This window comes from Nicotiana sylvestris, chromosome 1 (genome assembly GCF_000393655.2).
Source record: "Nicotiana sylvestris chromosome 1, ASM39365v2, whole genome shotgun sequence".
NCBI classification, from domain to species: Eukaryota; Viridiplantae; Streptophyta; class Magnoliopsida; order Solanales; family Solanaceae; genus Nicotiana; species Nicotiana sylvestris.
Window position 1 is genome coordinate 54,979,697 of NC_091057.1, and position 19,382 is coordinate 54,999,078.

Consider the following 19,382-nt stretch of genomic DNA (forward strand, 5'->3'; position numbering starts at 1 on the left):
ATATAGTTAGTTATCCATGAGAGAAACATGTTGTGACATATACAATTCAACATTTAGAGTTATTTGCCCTTGTACTTTATTTATTGTTATTTCAAAACACAAGAGTACAGGAAATTATTTTCGTATAAATTTAAAAGGATATCCTTCATTTTTCTGGAGGCATCAGTTGAATTTTAGGGATGAACACATGCTTGGAAGAACATTGACCTATCATGATTTCTACATGTATGATGTTATTGTGAAAATCTCTATATAGCGTTCTTATACTATTACATAAGTCACTTGATGGATCTAAGTTTCTCAGTAACATGATGAATTTATTTCTTTTCCAAAATCAATCTGCATGCCATGTAAGATCAATTTTAAATTGAAGGATATCCTCAATTCTCTGGTTAAAAGCAGCTACCACTTTGAAAAAAGAAAATACTAATGCATCACAAAGCCTCAAAGTAAACCAAAATAACGTTAAAAAAAGCTAACGGAATTTAGCTGTCAAAAGACATTAAAAATTTGCTAAAGCACGTGTTTTGACTATTGGCTTTCAAAGACTTGCGAACTATGGCTGAGTGGAAAAGGAAGAAGGCATACTGTGAAATTTATACAAATTAAAATTTGTAACGGATCCTAATTGAATGGAAACTCTTAAAGAATTTAGATGGTTAGAACCTAACACATTACAAAGAATTTTTGTGTTTGTTATATACACAACTTATACAAGAAATAATAAACATGTATGATGGAAGGCTATATGGTGTTAAAATATTTAAGATTGTATTTGCCGCAACATATTTTTAGCACGAATACTTATTTATTGCACTTTTAAGAGAAATATTAATACCCCCACAACAAATGTTCTTGTTTACCTGAAAAATGGTAATTACAATTAGATTTGATTTTGTGGTTCTAAAAATACGTGATCTATCTTTATGCTAGTTGTTAAGCAATAGATGCTAAGTATGAGACTAGGAAATAAGATAAGAACTTGAAAGCAGTATGTTTAAGCAAACCGAGTAGCTGAGAATCGGGGGCTCGAGCCAGGTTATACGGGGCCTCGAGGTTGAGCTCGATACTAAGTTGTGGACAGTCGATGAAGGACTAATATTTTTGAGAGCTTTGATGAACGCTCTTTATGATCAATAATGAGCAATAAATGAAGAACAGTTAATAGAACACAACAAATGTAAGCAATAAATGTAAATAATAGAATCAAGGGAGAATGTGTTTAAATTAGAGAGCAGAGAATGTTCTTGTATTCAATGTTGTGTGTAATATCGTGTCTGCAAAAAATAACAAAGGTTCCCTTTATATAGGAGGGGGATCCCAACATAGTACAGACGCATTTATTACAAGGATTTGAGGCTGGTACAACCATTTAATGCCACGATACGGACTTGAACTTGCCTAATAGACTTGGTCAGCTTTAATCACGTACCTTGGGAACATCCTGTTTGTTCATCATAGCCTTTGATTTGCACTACCTCGAGGTCAATCATTAAGGACCCTCGGGGTCGAACCTTGGGCTGGTCCTCGAGGCTTCAGGGAGCGGTCTCACGAAGCACCATAATAATCATAAAATCGGACCCTCTGATTTTTACCGTATACAGATAGTCCCCGCATTTCTTAGATTAAAATGATAAGAAACGATTTTGACGTCGATCTCCTCGAGCCTCTCGCGATGACATCATGCTTATGACGTAAGCTTTTGTGATAACTGAGACGTCCCATCGGTTCATCTTTCCAGAAGCATTCAGTGCGGCACCAGTTTATTTTCTCGAAATGCATTGATTGCGCCTGTCGATACGTTTCCCAAAGGTATTGATTGCGCCGTTGATTACGCTACCGCCTTGCTATAAATGGAAGCTTTCTTGAACCCAAACTCCATCCAGACATTCTTCAACATCCTTTAACACTTTTCTTCTCTTCATCCTCTCCCACTCTATTTTCCATGTTCCAAGCCCGTGATCGTAAGGTCACACGACAACGGTCTCGCCAGTTATGCCATGGCTCCTTTTTAGAACCTTTCCCCACTGAGTGGGATCATACTGTTTTGTTGTTATTGTTGCTGTTGTTGGCCCGAAATAATGAGAGGGGGGCTTTGAACTATCCACGTATTAAAGGATATATGGACTATGAACTTCTGCTCATCTCTCTTAACTTCGACCTGGTGTGGCGCTTCACTCATTTTGCTTTTCATGGAGTGAGGTGGTTCCATCTACTAACTTTTTCATCCCACACCAGTGCAATGTCTCAAGAAGTGGCTTCCCAATAGTAGTGCTGGCGAGACCCATGCTCGCCAAATTTTTCACAGAGCCATAATTCTCCCGGCTTGTTAAGAGCTTTTTCTCTTTGGCGGGCTACAACTTCTTCTTCATTTTTTTCCGCTTCTTCATCTTTTTATGCTTCTTCATCTTTTTCTGCTTCGGAGGAGGTTCTCGAAGACGCCATTTGGAAGATCGAAATGGGGTTCCGAAGCAATGGTTCTCGTAGATACTGCTTCCGAGGATGTACCTCCGAGAGTAGATTAGACTTTAGCTTTTATTATTTGCTTCTTTGTTTCTTTGTAAGGACCCTTCGTGAGCTTTTGTAATCATTGTTTATTAATACAAAAATGTTTCTTCAATTTGTCTTTGATTTGTGCTGGATTTCCCTTTGTCTATGTTTGTAAAGAATCTGAGCATGTGACTTTACCGATCGGTCCGAATACCGGGCCTGGGAGTGGGAATTCCCTTGGTTCTTGATTGGCAAATATGATATTCCCTAAAACCATTTACCGTTCCTCGGACTAACTCCGGATTGACTTGATACAAACTTAGGCCGCCAGAACTGCGACTTCGAATTGAGTGAGAGTAGGCCTCAAATTTTTAGAACAAAACTTAGCCCTTTTAGGCCCCGTTGATAGTCCTCGAGGGACGGAGTTGCTTGATCACCTGAAAATAAGGACAGCCCTTGGGCCTTTTCAAATAGTCCCTGAGTGAGAGTTTATCTAAACTCGGGCGACCTCGAAAACTTGCTTTGAAAAATGAAGACAGCCCTAAGGCGTCATAGTAGACCCCGGATGAGGATACGCCTGGACTTGGATGGCTCTAGGCCAAAGTAGCCGAGAGAGCATTTAAATTGATTTGAAGGTGAAAATAGCCCTGAGGCTTTATTAATAATTTCTCTAGAGAGAACCGGATTGGGCTCAGGTAGCCCAAGGGCCAAGGAATCAGGTGAATGACCCGCGCTTGTAATAGCAAAGGTCCTCGAGATTGGGTACCATATCAAGGGTTAGGTTTATATGGATAGTTCCTTAGAGCTCGTAGGTATAGTAATGGGGATCCTCGAGATCGGGCACCATCTTGAGGCTAAATTGGTGTTTATAGCTCCTTAGAGCTTATATTCACTTTGACAGAGATCCTCGAGGTCGGGCGCCACCTCGAGGCTTAGATTGATATTGATGGCTCCTTAGAGCCTATAGTTATGGTAGCAGAGATCATCGAGATTGGGAACCATCTCGGAGCTGGATCGATACGGGAATCTCTAACCCCTCGAACGTTGTACGACAGCTTCACTTGTATGGCATGGCCATGAAGCGCCCGGGATGGTCCCGTCGATACACTTTTCCGAAAGTGATAATGTCCTAGTCGGAATTAATTGGCCTTTAGAGTAGGCGAGCAGTCGCTTGCTCTATATATCAGTTTGTTTCCTCCCTTTTTGAAGATTCTGCTATTTTGAGCCGCTATCCTTTTTCATAGAGTTCTTCTTCCTTGTGTCAGCCTTTATATTATTTTAATTCACAGTTTTCGCCTGAGTTTTCATTTTCCTTCTTTTGTTTTATCATAGCCGTGGCTGCTACGCCCAAATCCGTTCACCAAGAAGAGGAAGGTTCCGCCGCTATTCTTCCCGCTCAATCGGTGGTACACTGCTGGCGTCCGGTGAGCCAGCCTCAAGATGCTTTGTATCGAGGAGGGACCTTTCGTTAGAGAGACCTCCCAATGTCGAGGGCCACTGGGATCATGCATTAATGTTCACTTTATCAATAGGAGAGGAACACTTCGAGGTAGTGAGGAGAGACTGCGGATGGGGAGAAAAGGTGGTACTGCAGGTACCTTCCCCGGAAGAAAACATCACGGCTCATACAAAGGGGTTTTCACACGTATACATGTACCTCTTCACGTTGGGCCCTCTCGATAGAGTCGTTCTTGACTTCTATCGAAGATATCAGGCCACCCTGGCACAGGTTCACCCGTCATTCTGGAGGATAGTGCTGATGATGAGGTTCTTTGCAGAAGATGTCGGGCTCGAGTTCACCCTTAGCCATCTTATCAGATTGTACTGACCCTTTCATTGCCGATGCCTGATAGCTTTGCGATGCTAATCCACTTGGTCCTTTGTTGATGATGAAGAAGATGGGGACCAAGTGTTGATGAATCGATTCGTCCGAGTAAGGACTGTCGATGTTATCCCCGTGGAGTTCCTGCCATTTCCTAAGAAATGGAATGTCACACGTAAGTGGTACACTTGTGTTTTTATCATTTTTTCTCATGGTGGAGACGGATTCTGTAAAGACGCTTTCCCTTTCTTTTTTGTAGCAACCACATGGATGCCATATGAGGTCCCCGACCTGACGAATTGGGCTTGGAAGCTAGCAGCCCGCTCGACCTATGATGAGCGTAAGTGGCGAGATCTATCCAAGGGTAGATGGAAGGCAAAACACCACGGTACATGTTATGTGGTTTGCTTTATTTGGAGGGTACTTTCCCCTGTGTGTACTAACTCCATCATCGCAGGCATTGGAGAATTTCCTAAGGTGAGATCATGCTCCCTTGGAGAGGAAGAGGGGTCGCCTGCTTCGGGATTGAGGAATAATAACAAACGAAAGGAACCCTCGTAGGGCGAAGGTGCTCATAGCGAGACAAGTCCTACCCAGAGAAGATGTCTCGGTTGAGCCTGCAACACCCGAGGCTTCCGGCCTTGGAAAAATGGTTCCTCTTTTGTCGTCATATTCTTTTCCCATCCAAGGTACTTCGAGGGACAAGGATTTTCTGCCACCGTCTTCTCATCCCGTCGAAGGTACTTCAAGGGACAAGGATTATCTATCGCCGTCTTCTCCTCCCGTCGAAGGTACTTCGAGGGGTATTCGAGGCCAGGGGCCACCTGACTTAAGTGAGGTCTCAAACGATCACATTTCTATTGGGAGAGGTTTTGCTGGGGCCGATAAGACCAGCCTGGTAGGTGTGCGTTCAACTTTTGAGGAGGCTCCACGGCTCTGTTTCGTGGTGAGTTTTGGCCGATTGTATCAATTTTTCAGTTTTGCACTTCCACTTTCTTATTGAGCTCCTTTTTCATAGGCCTTTGACAAGTTCAAGTCCAAGCTGCTCCGCTGTGAAGCCAGGTTAAGGAAAGCCTTGGATGGAGAGAAATCCCTTAGGCTTATTTGTGATAAAAGGGGAGATGAGTTGGTATACATGCGGTACGAAGTGAATCGGAGCCTGAACTACGAAAGCCACCTTGAGAAACATGTAACCTTTGCTCCGAGGGAATGCATGCTTCTTTTTCTATCCTCGGAGATTAATGTTTTGATATTTCAGTTGCAGAGCAAGACAGAGGATATGGAATGCCTTTGGGGCGAGGTTGGCCAGGCCAAGTATGAGTGTAACATGCTAAGGGCTCAGATAGATGCCTATGTTGCGGCCAAGAAGAATGCTTTGGCCAAGGTTTCTGCCCTCGAGGTGCAGCTCCGGAACGTCCGTGAAAATGGTTTGGTTCAGACGAGAAGGATAACAAAGTTCGAGTCTGACCTTCTGGAGATGAAGGTTGAGGTCGTGGACGCCCGGGCTGAAGCTAAAGAGATTCGGGCTAAGGCCGACAAGAAAGTGGTCGTCAATTTAAAAGACGTTGCCGAAGCTCGAGCTGAGTTGAGGGGTGCTTTTGATCGAGAGAGCAGAAGCAATGAATATGCTCAGTGCAAATCTTGGAGGGAAACCCTCGAAGAGATCCACGCTAGGGGGTTCAATCTCTCGGAAGAGATAGCGCGGGCCAAGGCGGATGAATACGATGCCAAATTCCTCGTTTCTGATGCCGAAGATAATGGAGAAGAGGCTGATGGGGCCGCAGCCCACAAGGGGAAAATAGACTAGGCTTTTTTCTTTTTGATTCTTTGTACAGTGTTCTTAGAAAACTTTGTAAATGAAGCTTTTATATTTTTTTCGCGTATGCGTATAAGAGAAAACCTTTCAGTTTCATCTTTCATGCATTTCCCTCTGCTTTTGTATGTCTTTCTTTGTTTTGAATTTATATGTTCATCGATGATTGACCAGGTGAACTGGATTTCGAGGTAAAGCCCTTAGGTTTGCAAATCGGCCCTAAGGCTTGTTGGGTTGGCTCGTAGGCTCTTACGTATTTGCCCTTAGGCAATTTTAGTTAACTGTTTCGGGCTTAGTCTTTGAGTCGGATTTTGACTCGAGCTCATTGACCCTTAAGTTTTTGAGTTTTAAGTTGGCTCTTAGGATCTTACGCGTTGGGTTGTACGACCTCTAATTTAAAGCTGGCGATAGTGGCTCTTACGCACTAGGTCGGTACGACCTCTTAATATAGGCTGGCAGCAGTGGCTCTTATGCATTGGGTCGGTACGACCTCCTAATATAGGCTGGCGACAGTGGATCTTACGCATTGGGTCGGTACGACCTCTTAATATAGGCTAGCGATAGTGGCTCTTATGCATTGGGTCGGTACGACCTCTAATGTAGGCTGGCGGCAGTGGCTCTTATGCATTGGGTCGGTACGACCTCTTATGTAGGCTTTATTTTTCCCTCGCTAAAGACTTTTTGAAGTTTTTGTGTTCGCCCGACTCGATAAGAAGCTTGATTTTGAGCCATTATGTAGCGATAAATGAGCACATCGGGAGGTTTCGCTCGATGGCTTGAATTGTTTCGAAACCTTTTGTTTGTAGCTGATATGATCGAAGCTCTTTTGCTTATGCCAAAGGTAGCCTAATTAACCGGTTCTTTTCGAAGTTTTTTCGAAGTAATTGAAGGCCTGTGATTTTATAGCAACAGTCGGACATCCCCGAGTCACGTGAGTTTAGGTGGTACAGCCTTGTAACCGTAGTCATTGTATTTGGCCGGAGCCTTTTAGTCCCCGAGTGAAGTAGTTTCTACATCTATATCGAGGGTATGCCTTTTTATGGGTCTTATAATTTCGGATATATAGCCTTAACTTTAAGATCGGGATTATGCCTTTTGTAAAGTTCTTACCAATTTTAACATGCCTTACTTGAGGTCTTATAGATAAGTTACTTGGTACAAGTATGGTTCATGCCTTGCTTGAGGTCTTACATATAAGTTGTTTGGTACAAGTATGGTTCATGCCTTGCTTGAGGTCTTATAGTTTTGGTGTTGCCTTATAGGGGTCTTATATTGTTGACAATGCCTCGTGGAGGTCTTACATTTTCTAGTATTGCCTATGAGCACGTGATTTTTGCCCTATAGGAATTACTCCCCTAAAATCTAAGAAAATAAAATTTTCCCATTATTTGAAATTTTATAGATTTTTCGTAGGATTTTTTTATTAATTGTTTGCATTTTTGTGCACGATTATTTTTATTTAAAAATCATGAAAAATATCAAAAATACCATGCATTGAATTTAGGTTTCATTTTTACATTTTAGGATTAGTTAGTTAATTATTTATTTTATTAAAAAATAAAAAATCACAAAAATGGCTCATTTTACATTTTTACTTTTTAATTTTTAGATTATTGATTTTTCTCTTTTAATTTAGGATCAAGTAATTTTTATAAATTTTGTAATTTGATAATTAGTTTAATTTTACAAATTAGATTAATTTGGGATTTAATTTAGGATTTATATTAATTAAGGAAAAGAAAAGAAAAAAACCAAAAGAAAAAGGTTTAAAAAAAAGAAAGGAAAGAAGGCTGGGGTTAAGTGATTGGGTCAAATTAATACTAAGCCCAAATTCTCACCCCTTACCCATTCCGCCCAAGCCCAAACCAAACCACCCGATCCAGTTTCTCCTACACTAAAACGACCCCGTTTCCATAAAATCAAATCCCAACCGTTGATCTAATTTGATCCAATGGCTGGGAACTGGCTATTCAATCCATATAAGATTGTCCTATCAGCCCCCCCCCCATTTCGAATCCCCCTGCTCCGTCTCTAACCAGATCTAAAGAAAAAATCCTAGCCGCCCTAATACTCTCTCGACTCATCGGTCGGCGGCGCAACTCCGATCGACCCCAAACTTACACCCTATAACCACCAAGCCTCCCCAAACTAGAAACCCTGGGCGTTTTTCCTAAACAGCTTTTAGAATTCGTCAAATCTTGAATCCAGATTTAACCTAATTTCGGAGTTTAGGGTATTTTGAAGCTTCTGCTTGTCGTGGCTCGAAGGTGGCCTTGGTAGGCCATTCTTGACTAGAGTGGTCATTAAGGTCGGCTTCAAGCTTTGTTGAAGCGTCTTAAGTTTGGTCATCTATGCTAATACTCTCCAATTTTTGGTCAGTCATTCATCTTTCTTTTTTCTGTTTTCGTTTCTTGATTCTTTCTTTTTCTTTCTTTCTTTTCTTGTTCAATCAATTTCTACTTGCATATTAGGTTAGAGTATTTAACAGGCATGTTTCTTTATTTTGTTTAAATTAGTTAATTGTTAGAACGTTTTAGCATATTCTAGTTTAGTGTCGATTGCAATTTGCTTTGATTAATTCAATTCCATTTGTTTACTAAAATTAGCTAGTATTAAGGTTTTACTATTTAGATTTTTGATACCTAGTTCTTTCTTTTGGGTTGTTGGTCCATCCCTGTTTGGGCAGGATGAACCCATGGATTTTTGGTTTGGGTCTTGGGTCAATTTGACTCGGGAGTGATTCATTCTGGATGTTAATACAGGGGTGTCAAGGGGTGTTTAAGTATTTGAGGGCTGGAGAATATTTTCTGTTATGGGAAGCTTCTAGAGGATAAGGGTAGGCTGACTTGCATGCTAAGAAATGAAGGACCTAGATATTTTTAAGGGGTTAAGAGGGTAAAATAACTAAGAAAAACAAGGGGTAAAAGGGGATAATTGAGGGCTAGACAATGCTGCCCTAAGGTTGGCTTATAAAAGGACTTTTTGATCATTCTATAGAGAAGGAAGAGCATAGAAGAAGTAGCTAAAAACGACTGAAAATTTTCTTCAGAAATACAAATTTTTAAAGTTCATTCTCTGCAAAAAAAAAGTACTGTCCTGAGTCCTTTCTGATCTCTCACAAGAAAACTAGAAGAAATTTTCTAAAATTTTCTGACTCCAAAAGAGCTGAAGCATGGTTTAATTTTGGAAGAAGTTGTGGTTGCTTTGTTTTTGTTGTTTTGCTCACAATTTGGCAGAAATCCTCACTTTGATTTTGATTTGGTATCCAGGTATTTCTTGGACATTAAGTGGCATGGAATGACAAGTTTGAAGTGTGTAATCTAAAATGTGAAAATCTACTGATCATGTTGCCTGTTGATTTTTATCTCCATGTTCTCTAAGCTCATTCACTTTTCTGTAATAACTCAGCTTTTCTTATATGCATTTTTGTTTGCTCATTCATATACTGATGTTGTATCACATGTGTGAGCCTTAAGTTAAGATTTTAGGTTATTATGGTGGGTTGTGATCTGATTTAAATCTTCTCATTAGGTATATAGAATGCTCAAACTATCTGTAGTAAGGAAACTAAGTCAGATGATGAATGTTTTTTTTTTGGTTTTGTTCAAACGTGTTTAAGTCTGCCTAAGTGTTGATTTTCATGTACTGGGTTGATTCATATTGTAATTTTATTGGTTTACCTCCTTTGAAGTCTGGTTTTTGAGTAGCTGGGCCTTTTTAAGAGTCATAATTGAGTGAGAAGGTTTTGTCCACCAATTATTAAAGATTTTCAAATGGTATAGGGTTTCCAATTGTTATGACAGTCATATCTTGAACTCAGCATATCTATCGTAATTTAAATCCTAGATGTGTATTGCTAGCTTGGATAGTGAAGCAGTATTTCTTTTAGATGCATGTCATGGTCGTTTGGGTGTGATAGTATTCTAGGCATGTATATCGTATTGTTGCGCATTGAGAACAGTCTAATGGGCTCGATTAGTTTCGTTAGGCTTCAGATGTTTTACTACTCTGTTTGGGTCCACTTGAAAATAGGTACTCATCTGCCTAGCCACGGTTTCGGGTTCGTATTGAGCCCAGTTCCCCCTTTCAGCAATATCTTTGGAATTAAGCCAAAAACCAGTCGGCTTTAAATAATTAAAGGGCCATCATGCGTACCCCAAATTCTCTTTTTATCAATCGTTGTTTAGTAAGTTTGAACTATTTTTGTAAGAACTTCCCTAGATATTTTAATCAAATATAGCCCTTTACAAATAGATTGAGGTGTGACATTTTAATGGAATTGCTTATGGCCATCATACTAATCTTATAACTTAGATATTAAAAAATGAGTTTCGTAGTTGCTCTAGGCGCGCTAATTAAATACTGATCATGGCTACGGGTACCGCTCCCGTGACGTAGTTGTGATTGGCAATTATTAAAACTCGGGTGTACATTTCATGTGACCCTATTCTAATCTCCAACAAGGTTAAATAGAACGTGTCATGAATCACGGGTACATTTCATGTAGCGTGGCTTGCGATATGTTTTAAATAACCTTAAATTAATTCTTTAAATAAATAAAAGCGGTTATATAGTTAAAAATACACATAGGTTTAAAAGTATTTTAAAATCAGATAAATAGGCAAATAATAATAGTTGAGCGACTGTGCTAGAACCACGGAACCCGGGAATGCCTAACACCTTCTCTCGGGTTAACAAAATTCCTTACCCGGATTTCTGTGTTCGCGGACCATAAATAAGAGTCATCTTTCCTTGATTCGGGATTTAAATTGTGACTTGGGACACCATGAATTATCCCAAGTGGCAACTCTGAATTTTAAATAAAATAATCTCATTTCGATTGTCACTTTAATTGGAAAAAACTGACTCATACCCCCTTCCTGGGGTAGTAAAAACGAGGTGTGGCAGCTCTGGCGACTCTGCTGGGGACCGAATCCAGAATCTCTGATTCAGGGTTCAAGAATTCGATCTTAGAATAATTGTTATATTTGGCTTCATTTATTATCTGGTTTTATTTAAATGTTTGGGCCTAATGTGCTAAATGTTGTTGTTTACCGCTTTGATATTGTTGAACTGTATATAAATTGTTGTGAAACCCTCCTCTCTCTGAGTCTTCTAAATCATCTGGGAAGGGTGCACTTCGAGTAGCTTCTCTTCTGTTAGAGTCATATCCCAATTTTAGAACGAAGATCGGACAAGTTGCAAAGCCGGTGAAACTTCTGTATTCCCGGTACGCTGCCCCTCTCGGCTCGAGCTGTCCGCTCGGGTAAGCCAGGTCTAGAACAAATAAACCCAGGTTTTCAAACCTAGTATAACGTAGCCTCATGCTGGATCCTTAGTAGGAACGCTTGTTTGCATTACATGCATTTGACTTTGGGGACTCAACACAGGGGTTGGATCTGTCTAGGACAGGTGTACCCAAAATCAAAAAACCGTCCTGATGCATTTTACTTGCTACTTGCACATTTATTTGACTCGGATTGCATGTTGACCGGCTTCTAGAAGCAGGGAGACAATTGAGAAAAACCAAATTGAGGTAAGAGAGAGAGGAAATTACCCGCCTGTGAAAAAAATCTGGTGTCCAAAATATCCCGAAACTTTGCCAAAATTTTTAAAAAAAAAAAGAAAAAAAAGCTATTTCAAATGTTTATGTTTTCTGTTGCGTCAAAATTGACCGAACTGCGCAAGTTTGATTCTCACCGGCTGTGGGATACATAGGCAACCCTTATCGGGTCCAACTCCATTTTTGCAAAAATAACGAAAACAAATATATGAAGTGTCGTTATTTTGTCATAAATAAATTAGGTAATGTCGTAGTTGTCCAAAATAGCCAAAATGCCCAAAGGGCGCCAGAAGGCTGTTTTTGCAAAAATAGCCACCTAAGGTCCTCTTTCAAATTTTTGGTTGATTAGCAAACACAACCCTAAAATCTTCTTTCTTGAGGTGCTGAAGGGTTGTATTCGCAAAAGTGTTTTGTTTTAAATAGCAATTTCGAAAAATTGGTAATTTTATCTTGAGTCAAAGTAAATCATGGTCTTTTAACTGATCACTTTAAATAAATGTGCAGGATGAGCACGAATGAAAATGAACCTTTCACAGTCCTCGAGGAAATCCCGTTAGAACTCCATATGTGGTGGAATGATTTAGGGGAAGTCAGTAGAGATACTGTGATAAAAGCTTTGGGCGGTCTTGTTGGTCTTCTGAAGATTAAGCCGAGGATGGATATAATTGAGGCTTTGATACCCTTTTGGGACCCAGCGCATAATGTGTTCCATTTTGCTGATTTTGAGCTAACCCCTACACTTGAGGAGATAGCGGGCTACGCTGGTTTTAGTGGGAATCTTAGAAATCAATACCCAGTGGCACCTAGAATGGTGACTCCTCATAAGTTTCTGGATCTTCTAAGCATCAGTTGGGAAGTCAAAGACGGAAATTTGGCTGAGGGATTTTGCACATTCTACTTCTTTACTGACGTTACGGGAATCCTCGCAGTTTTGAGACTCCAGATACCGGCCTAACTCATTCAGGGAACAAATATAAATGGGAAGCTCGGCGAGGACTGGCTTTTATAGTGGCATTCTTGGGCATCTTAATTTGCCCAAGAAAGGATGGAAACATAGAGTTGGGGCTTGTGGGAATAGCCGACTTCATGACTAAAAAGGCTAATGGCACCATTGTACCGATGATCCTAGCAGAGATTTATCGAGCTCTAACAATTTGTCGGGAAGGACGAAAGTTTTTTGAGGGATGCAATATGCTTCTACAACTCTGGATGGAGGAACATCTTTGCCACCGTTCGGGGTACATGAACTGTGGTATGACCGATCTTAAATGCACTGAAAAATATGAAAACTGGGTGGAGGGCCAGGAGTATCTGGATGGTACGGAAGCATGGTTCGTACCTTTGAGCTCCCTGACTGCAAGCAAAATTGAGTGGACATTCGGGTGGCTCCCGGTCAGTGAAGTCATTTACATGTCGATCGAAGCATGTTCTTCTGTTGATGGGTCTCTGAAGCGTTCAGCCTTATGCCCCACATAGAGTTCTACGCCAGCTAGGCAGGTACCAGACTATCCCGCATGATGAGGATTTGAGTCGGCAGGTCATCGAACTGGACCAAAAGTTGCTTTCCCGGAAGAAAGGGTGCGTCGAATTTGGCATCAATGTATGTTCCTAGAGCCAAAGACTCAGGTACGGGATTTGTCCATAGGCGAGTTGGAGCCTAGTTACACAACTTGGTAGAGTAAAAGGTCTCAATTCCATCAAGAGCCCGAATGGCCCGCCAAAAGGCCCCATGTCCAACAATTCACTGATGGGGCACAGGAGTAATGGGATTGGTTGGCAAAAGAGGCAAGCTACAGAGCCACAATAAGCAAATTGGAGGGGCAAATCCGAGTTCTTAAATTTGACAAAAGTGTACAGGCAGCTGCTGATGAAGGGGAGAAGAAGAAATTGGCCCAAGAAAACAAGGCCCTTCGAGTCCAGATCCAAAAAATGAAGATACCTGCTGAGAATCAGGAAAGGATCCGAAAGGATGAAAGACTCATAAATGGTCATAGGAGGAAAATAGCTGAGTGCGAGGATGATTTGGAAAAATCTGAGGGTAATCTGGCAAGAGCCCGGGCACAGTTAGCGAAGAACGCAGAGGGCCGAGCAGAGTTTATCCAGCAATTAAAAAGGAAATATGAAGGAGAAGCCACCAACTTGAATAAAAAACTAACTACCCTCGAGAACGAGATTCCAAACAAACAAAGAGCTTCAAAGGAGAGAGAACATTGCTACGCCCTGATGTCGCAGCTAGAAAAAGACCTGCAGCAGCTTCAAGAGCAAAATCATTCAGCCGAACAAGTTTTGGGGGCCAGGTCTTAGCAGATCGGATGGTTGCTACAAGAGAAGGGTATTATCAGAGAAAGGGTTAGGAGCATTGTGATGAAGTGTAACGAATGTGAAGACATGACCAGGTCCATGGTCTTCGCTTCCATTATGATTTTTGTCCGACAGATCATGGATGACCTATTTCGCCTTCAAGAAGATATGGCGCATAGGACCGCGGCGAGACCGACTGATATCCCGCGGGCCCCTGGAGCAGTAATTGAGGCACTTATGTATTCATGATTTTTATTCAAGTCTGTATTTTCATCTTTCATTTTTATTAGTCCACCTTTTCGAGTCTGTTAGTTTTTATGATTAAATTCTGTAGGAGAAGTCGTTGTAACCAGGATGTTTTGCTTTTATTTTATGAAAAATTGAAAACCCAAAAAAATGTATCTTTCTTTTATTTTACACTTATCCCCAAAACTATGCTTGGTCTGATTCATGCGGCGTCATGATACGTAGGCAATCCCCATAGGATTCGATCATTACCGTGAAATGAAAAGAAAAAAGGGAGAGAAAACAAAAAAATTGTGGGAAAGAAATAATGGCAAAACAAGAGAGGAAAAAATGAGAGAATAAAAGAATAAAGACAAGAATCAAGCAAAGAAAAGCAGGAGTGAAAAAAAAGAGAAAGAAATTGCAAAATGGAAATTAGTGAAAGCCGGGATGACGCAAGTAGCCGTTCAAATGAATAATAGAAATGGTTAACGGCTTAGGTGCATTGCATCCCCAACGTGTGGTTGCCTATCTGCTAAGCTCTTAATCGCTAACAATTTTGCTTGTTGTCATCAAGTCCAGGCAGGTGGTTAGTTTGTTTGGCATTCTGGGAACTCACCCGTACAACACCAGGTCCAAAGACAAGCTGATCATGGCTGGCCAAGAACTGGATGCAAGTGTCATTGATCCGTCAAGGGAGGGGGAAGTGTCTGATGTTAATATGAAGGAGGAGTTACATAAGTTGAATCACCAAATGGCAGACATGTACCAGGCATGGATGAAAGGGCATCCACTACCATCATACCCCGCCAACCCTGCTTTCGTCCCGCTACTGGCTCAATCCCAAAAACCTCCCACTGTTGATTCATCTCCGTAACATTGCCACTACTATCAAGGCACCACTTCCCAAACCCCACAAGCACCACCATCCAAACCAATCCCATACCCCCATCCACCAGCCACCCTGTTTTCGTGGCACCCCCGCCCGCTACACTCTATCGATCCTCCAGTGAGCCATTATTCCAGACCCAAGATAATCAATATTATCCCCCGGAGCCTACTTTCAAGGCCCCATATCATTACTCCTACACTCCTCGTTTTGAACTCCTAGTTGAGACTGAGAAACCACCTAAAAATCCAGAGCATGAGGAGATGTTCAGGAAGGTAAGAAGCCTGGAACAATTATTCAGAAAAATGCAGGGATTGGGAGGCCAGGTGAGCGTAGCCTACAAAGATTTGTGTCTATTTCCCGATGTTTAGTTGCCTGTGGGATTTAAGATGCCTAAATTCGACCTATATGATGGGCATGGAGACCCGGTGGCCCATCTGAGGGGATTCTACAGTAAAATGAGAGGAGTCGATGGGAAAGATGAGCTGTTGATGGCGTACTTTAGCTAGAGTCTGAGTGGCGCGACGTTAGAGTGGTACACTCGTCAGGATCACAACAGATGGTATATATAGGATGATTTGGCCCAAGCATTCGCTCGTCATTTCCAATACAACATCGAGATTGTTCTAGATCGTTTGTCTCTGACTAAGATTGAGAAGAAGCCTAGTGAAAGTTTCAGGGAATACGATTTTCGTTGGAGAGAACAAGCGGAAAGAGTTAACCCCCCCGATGGAGGAGAGCGAAATGGTGGAGTACGTTTTGCAGGATCTGGAGCCTACTTACTTTAGTCATCTGATATCAGCCATAGGTAAGTCTTTCAACGAGGTAGTGAAGATGGGTGGCATGGTGGAAGAAGGGCTTAAATCAAGCAAAATCATGAGCTAATCGGCCATCAAAGCAACTACCCAAGCCATTCAGAATAGTACTGGAGGAGTAATCGGAAAGAAGAAGAAAGAAGATGTGGCAATAGTTGATTCAGGATCATGGTTTGGACCCAAGGGCCCGTCACACCATTATACCCAACCTCGACCCCATCACCAAACCTACACCCAAACCCCATATAATCCACCCCAGCATTACTTCCCATCACCAGACCCTCAGATTTCTGTCCACCATGCCAAGTCATATACTCAACTGCCTTCCTACTCAATGGCGTGCCCCAGCCCCATAGAACACCTACCCAGCTCCACAAAATGCTTACCCACCCTCACGAGCCTATCGAAACCTTGCTGGCCCAGGTTTTCGACCCAATCTAGCATTCAAAAATGAGAGGTTACAATGGAAGAAAACTTTCACCCCGTTGGGAGAATCTTATACCAGTTTATTCTACAAATTGAGAAGTTGGATATGCTAAGGCCAATTGAGTCGAAATTGCCAAACCTTCCCCCAAAGAATCTTGATTACTCCTTGAGCTATGCATATTGTTCTGGTAATTCGGGGCATGATACGGAGAAGTGCTGGCACTTGAAAAATGCCATCCAGGAGCTCATCGACACAAACCGGATTGAAGTCCAAATTCCAGAGGCACCCAACATCAATCAGAACCCATTGTCAACCCGTGAAGAAACAAACATGATCGAGATAGTACACAAGGAGGGGGAGCCCAAGAAACCCTCACAATTCGTTGTGATGATTCGGTCTAGGGAGGTCAAGCCAGTCAAAAAATCAATGGTCGAAGGATTGGTAAACAAGTTGATCATGACAAACGGTAAGCCATCTGTGATAGTTGAGAAAAGATCCCTAAGTGATGTTGTAGCAAAGCAAGTAAAGTCAAAAGTGGTCATCCCAGGGTTGGCAAATAAACCTGTCATAATTGTAGAGGTTGCCCATACGGACCCTGTTATCATCAAGCCTGTAACCTAGTTGCTAGTAATCAACACCAAGGCTGTCCCATGGAACTATGAACGGGTGATAGTGACCTATAAGGGAAAGGAAGTGAAAGAAGAAGTCAATGAGGCCCAGGGATTAACTCGTTCAGGGAGATGCTTTGCCCCGGAAGAGTTAAGGAAAGCTAAAACATCCAGAGATAACCCAGTTCTAATAAAGAAAGCAGTCACTAAAGAAGAAGCAGAGGAGTTTTTGAGAAAAATGAAGGCACAAGATTACTCCATCATGGAGCAATTGAGAAAGACGCCTACCCATATTTCCTTGCTATCATTGTTGATCCATTCAGACGAGCATCGTCGGGCCTTGATGAAAATTTTGAACGAACCTCATGTCCCCGACAAAATTTCAGTGAACCATCTAGAGAAGATCGCCAACAAAATATTTGAGGTGAATAGGATCACCTTCTTTGATGACAAGTTGCCTCTGGAAGGAACTGAACACAACAAAGCTCTCTATCTTATGGTAAAATATGAAGATTATGTGGTCATAAGGGTGTTAGTTGACAATGGTTCCAATGCCAACATCTGTCCTCTCTCTACTCTGAACAAGTTAAAAGTTGATGATGAAAGGATTCACAAGAACAACTTATGCGTACGAGGCTTTGACGGTAGAGGAAAAGACTCAGTTGGTGATATAGTGCTTAAATTGACAATAGGACCGGTGGAATTCACCATGGAGTTTCAGGTACTGGATGTAGTCGTCTCTTACAATTTGTTGTTAGGTCGGCCTTGGATACATGCCGCCAAAGCATTCCCGTCCACTTTGCACCAGATGGTCAAGCTCTAGTGGGATAAACAGGAGATCGTCGTGCATGGCGAGGAGAATTTTTGTGCTCACAGTGATGCCTATGTCCCTTTTATTAAGGCTAAAGATGACAAAGGGGTGTGGGTCTATAAAGTTTTTGAAACAATGCCGGTCGAGAAGGTTCCAGAAGGGAAACGTATTCCAACTCCAAAGATAGCCTCTGCATCTGTCATGGTTGCCTCTGAAATGCTGAAAAATGGCTTTGTGCCAGGTAAAGATCTGGGTGCATCCCTGCAGGGTATCATACAGCCAGTGTCCCTCCCTGAAAATTTGGGTACATTCGGTCTTGGATTCAAACCCACAGTGGCAGATGTGAGAAGGGCTAAAAGGTTGAAATAGAAGGCGTGGGTACTTCTGAAGCCTATCCCGCGTCTCTCCAGGTCTTTTGTCAAGCTCGGTGCCAGGAAATGCCCAGTGACTACAGTTCCAAGTTCTGTGGTTGACATTAATGAAGAGTTAATTGAAAGGTTCCAAAGGTTGTTTGATGATGTGAACATGGTAGAAGTTGGAAAAGGTTTTAGCAAAGCAAACATGTATTTGTCGGGCCGAATGTAAAGCTTAACAATTGGAAGGCTACTCCTCTCCCTACTCGGAAGGAGTCTTGGTTGTTTGTTTTGTTTTCCTTTCTATTTGGGTCATTCCAGGGTTGTGACCCAAATTTTTATTTTTCGCTTGTTGATGTACAAACCCTGTTATCCTTTATTTTCAATGAAATGCAATTTCCCTTTTCCATCATTCCTGATAGTTTTATTTTTCTTTTCTTCTCTGTACAATTCTTTTTATGCTGGTTTCAATCACATGACATGCATGAGGAATCTTCGGCCAAGTCTTAAAAGTCAATCTAATTCTGAAATAATAATCCAAGAAATAGAGTGTGATGATAAATCGGAATATGATGAGGATGAGGCCTTTGAAGAGATTAGTAAGGAACTAAATCATTTTGAAGAAAAACTCAAGCCTAATCTGAATGATACGGAAGCAATCAATCTAGGGGACCCAGATAATGTCAGAGAAACTAAGATAAGTGTCCATCTTGAACCGCAAATCAGGGAAGAAATAATCAAAGCATTGTTTGAGTATAAGGATATTTTTGCATGGTCGTATGATGACATGCCAGGCTTGAGTACCGATCTGGTGGTCCACAAATTGCCAATTGATCTAGCATTCCCTCCCGTCAAGTAGAAATTAAGGAAGTTTAAGACCGACATGAGTGTGAAGATCAAAGAAGAAGTCACCAAGCAGTTTGATGCAAAAGTCATTCGAGTCACACGGTATCCCACGTGGTTAGCCAATGTTGTGCTCATGCCAAAGAAAGATGGTAAGACCAGAGTGTGTGTTGATTACTGTGACCACAACAAAGCAAGTCCAAAGGACAACTTTCCATTGCCAAATATTCCCATTTTGATCGACAATTGTGCCAAGCATGAGATTGGGTTTTTTATAGACTGCTATACGGGGTATCATCAGATCTCAATGGATGAGGATGATGTGGAAAAGACGGTATTCATCACACCGTAAGGAACATATTGCTACCGGGTTATGTCATTCGGTTTAAAAAATACTGGGACAACTTACATGAGGGCAATGA

General features: G+C 41.6%; 1 protein-coding gene across 1 annotated transcript; it reads left to right on the forward strand.

The window, feature by feature from the left end:
- Positions 1–16,381: 16,381 nt before the first annotated feature.
- On the forward strand, positions 16,382–18,133 carry LOC138870131 (uncharacterized). The gene is made up of 3 exons (XM_070147794.1): positions 16,382–16,867; positions 16,967–17,674; positions 17,789–18,133. The coding sequence occupies exons 1-3, from the start codon at positions 16,382–16,384 to the stop codon at positions 18,131–18,133; spliced, it is 1,539 nt and encodes a 512-aa protein (XP_070003895.1).
- Positions 18,134–19,382: the final 1,249 nt, after the last annotated feature.

Coding starts and splice junctions, on each gene's coding strand:
- LOC138870131 (XM_070147794.1), top strand. CDS start 16,382: ATGGAAGAAAACTTTCACCCCGTTGGGAGAATCTTATACCAGTTTATT. Junction 16,868..16,966: donor GTGATGTTGTAGCAAAGCAA/GTAAAGTCAAAA, acceptor CCTGTAACCTAG/TTGCTAGTAATCAACACCAA. Junction 17,675..17,788: donor AATTCACCATGGAGTTTCAG/GTACTGGATGTA, acceptor TGGGATAAACAG/GAGATCGTCGTGCATGGCGA.